This window comes from Alligator sinensis, unplaced genomic scaffold (assembly GCF_000455745.1).
Source record: "Alligator sinensis unplaced genomic scaffold, ASM45574v1 scaffold499_1, whole genome shotgun sequence".
Taxonomy (NCBI): Eukaryota; Metazoa; Chordata; order Crocodylia; family Alligatoridae; genus Alligator; species Alligator sinensis.
This window is the reverse complement of record NW_005841864.1, coordinates 2,867,482-2,871,003: the sequence shown is the minus strand read 5'-3', so window position 1 is coordinate 2,871,003 and position 3,522 is coordinate 2,867,482. Positions and strand designations below refer to the sequence as shown.

Below are 3,522 nucleotides of genomic sequence, written 5' to 3'. Positions count from 1 at the left end.
CCGGGCAGCCCCCCCTCCGGGCCGCGAGCCCAGGGGCCGCCGCGCCTTGCGTGCACGATGCGCCCCAGGGCGCGACCTCCCGCAGCCCGTGCCCTCAGCCCTCCACCCCCGGCTCCTCTGGGCCCGCTGCCCCCCCACTCTGGCCTGTCCCGCGCCAGGGCTTCCCAGCCGCAGCCCCGGCGCCGCAGCGGGGGGAAGCTACAGAAGGCCTCGAAACGCCAGAGGCTTTGCTGGCAGCAACAGGAGACTTGCCCTTGACTGCCCAGAGCATCCTGCCCAGGCTCCTGGGTCACACAGGGGCAGGGAGGGGATGCCAAAGGGAGTGGGAACTGTGCCGCTCCCACTTGCAGCCTCCAGCACTGAAGGTCCAGGCAGCCAGTTCAGAGGCTGTGCCCCTCACTCCCAGGCTCCACAGCTACGGATGCCCCTTTCCTCCAGGAATTTGTCCAGTCCCTTTTTTGAACCTAGCTACCTGCTTCTAACCCCCCGTTTCTATAAAGCACTGCTCTGTTTTCCTTATTACTGGATTCCAGCTGTCTGGCTGGGCCGAGCTCACAATAGGGGCTTTGTCAATGAAACCTGGAGCCCCTCCGTGCGCCTGCTGGAGAAATGGATGCACTGAGGCTGCAGCCTTGCCAGGTCTTCAAGCCTCCAGCCCCATTCAGGCTGGCATCTCCAACTCGAGCCCTAGCTCCTGTCCTGCCTGCTTTTTTTCCCCTCCCCACTGGTGCCAGCAGGTCAGGAGTGTCTTTTTTTAGAACAATGTCTCAAACGCTAATTAAAGGAAAGATACTGTTACTGGGAGCTGAAACGCTGCCCTGCCACTGGGCTAGAAGGGTTCTGTTCAAAGCATAAAAGCAAGGCTAATACATCTCTTCTCTTAACTTGCTGTTTCAGTGTCAAAATACACCAGGTCCAGCCCTTGCTGGTGGGACAAGAGTTAGAAGAACCAGCCCAGATTTGGTTTCCGACCAGGATAGGAGACTGTCCTCAGTTTCCTTGGAAAACCTGGTACAGACCTTTCCAATTTAGCCGAGCACACTTCCTTCCCTTAAAACTTACCACCACGGCCGTCTGGCTTATCTGCAAAGAATAAGAAATGGATAATAAAAGTCAGCATAAACTTACTTGAGCCAGGCAAGGGCAAATCATTTGTAGGAAAACCCCTAGCAGTAAGGTTCCCCTGACCCAGGCAGTGCTAGCCATGGTCACTTCTCTGGCTGAGCTTTCCCTTCTGTTGCTCTTGATAGATTTTAGGACCCTTAAAACATACAAAAGCCCCCCCAAGTGACTCCTCCAGCAGCAGCAGAAAGGTAACCCCTGCTATAGGTGTCAGTGCCTTCTGTTTATTAATGGATTTAGCAGAGCGTAGTGGGGATTGGAGGAAATCTGAAGGCAAGAAAGGAGGGGACTGAAGGACTCCAGCTCCTTTAACCCTTTGTCCTGCTGCTGCTGCTCTGACCCTGGTCCTTCACCTTCTGTGTGAATTAGACTCCCTTCATCTTCTGCATGAATTATCGAGAGAGAAAAGCAAAGCATGGCGCCTGCAGAAAACTTCTTCCCCGCCAAACCCCCGCCACTTCCTATGGAGGCACAAGAAGTAAATGCTTCTGCGTTAGGCAGTTTGATAAGGAAAAAGTAAGAAAGCAAGAAAAGGGTTAAAACCCTGAGATGGTAGCTGATGGGCTTGGACTTTGAAATGTACCAAATTCCAGGCAGCAATATTAAAAATAGGCATCCAGTGACCAAAAGAAAATTAAGGTACTGTTAACCCAGAGGAAGAGGCTGAAGATGTAGACTCCACAGTAGTCTGATTAAGGATAAGAAAGCTCCTTACCCAGGTCCGGGATGAAAGTTCGCTGCATGTTTCTCTTTGTGGTCGCAGAGGGTCACAATGAATCAGCATCCATTGGAGTTCAAACTAGCAGAGAAATAAAATCAGATTAATGTATTTCAGATGTGCAGTTTCCAGGTTGGAAGTTTCATAACAAAAATACTCTGGTCAGCCACCAGTGACTTTTAAAAGGTGCACTGTGAAAGGCACTGGATAGGATAATCCAATATTGTTTATTGTTTAACTGGCAAATGAATGGCTTGAGTCAGTTCTTGGAGCTTGCTTATTTAGAACAGAGCAGCCAGTTACCTTCAACTCTCCCCTCTCTCTACTGTCTGCATTAGAGAGAAGCATAAAACCTGTTATGGGAATTTAAGATGAAGCAAACCTCTAAGTCAGTCATGTCCAAGCATAGATTTTGCTTCTTAATTCATATACTGCAGATATGCCTTTATTAATGAACACACATTCTCAAAGGATTTCTTTGGAATTGGACAGTCTTATGAAGGAAGAATGACAGGTCTGAAGATGAATGCAGGAGTAGAAGATCTAAGCAAGAAGAATTCTAAAAGATCTGTATCATATTTAAACAAACAAAAGTCAGGCTGGCTGATATGCCTCTGTGAGATTTCATATGTTCTCCAAAAGTGTTACATTAGCTCTGCAATCTGGCCCAGAAATAAATCCACCTCTTTCTTTTCAAGAAACTAACTGGACCTCTATTTACATGTCTGAAAAATAAGTACCTTTTACTTATTTATTGAGGGAGATTAAGGGAGGTTTATAAGTACCCTCTACATACCTTTTACTGAAAACAGTAATGTGAATAGCTGAAATGAATGGCTTCAAAGGTATGTCCTCTTATATCTTTGGTACTGCATCGTATATCACATTTTGGGTGCATCCATGCACCATTTAGAATTATAACATCTCTTTTTGAAGTCTTAGATTCTTTCGTGTTCTACATGACCCCATGATGGTTCGTGAGGTTAACAAGTGGTCTAACTCATGATTTCTCATCCTGGATATCTCAAGCATGCCACGCACTGGCCAGGTACAGGCAATGGAGAGCCAAGTTTTTTTCTGTTACAAAATAGAGTCACATATGGAAAAATGGAGGTGTAGCCTGAGAGCCTCAATGCAGACTCTCTCTCTGCAACTTTGTTTACTAGTTTGATTCATGTTTGTCTTCCTTTTTCTTATTCTGGTTGAGGTAATGTATGTTCATTTCTTTGCTTCAACTTAAGGCTTCTTAGTCTTCTCTGCTTCTTCTGGGACATCTCATCTTCAATCTTGACGATAACATCTATGTTTTTAGCACTTACCTCGTATCTCCAGAACACTGCTAGACATTACCTTGACCTTGCTGTTATTGATATTTATTTGTTCTCCATTTTTGGTCCCTACACTTCAGGGTTTCCAAAATGCTGTCACTGAACTTCTTTTTTCCTTTTTCAAAGATGCAGCCAAGTAGTTTCCAATATCTAGTGCATTCACACTCATCATATGTATGAATCTATTTTAAAAATCTATTCTTCTAGTTTTCAAAACTCTTCATAGGCTCCATCTTTCCATACTGTCTATATTCATTTTCTTCCTGTGTAGCTTCTTTTGCTTTTCCAATACTGACTTCATCTCTGATTCAACCTTATCACACACCGTATTTGGAGGGGGGTGCTTTTTACCTC

The 3,522-nt window shown here is 45.9% G+C and overlaps 1 protein-coding gene across 1 annotated transcript in view; it reads right to left on the bottom strand.

Annotated features, from left to right (window-relative positions):
- The window catches only part of COL9A1 (collagen type IX alpha 1 chain), a 92,645-nt gene that overhangs the window by 65,302 nt on the left and 23,821 nt on the right, over positions 1 to 3,522 (bottom strand). The window contains exons 6-7 of the mRNA XM_006016648.2: positions 1,838 to 1,921; positions 1,063 to 1,083 (exon numbers count right to left, since the gene is read on the bottom strand). Of these exons, the coding sequence (XP_006016710.1) occupies positions 1,063 to 1,083; positions 1,838 to 1,921 (105 nt within the window). The remainder of the gene's footprint in view (positions 1 to 1,062; positions 1,084 to 1,837; positions 1,922 to 3,522) is intronic.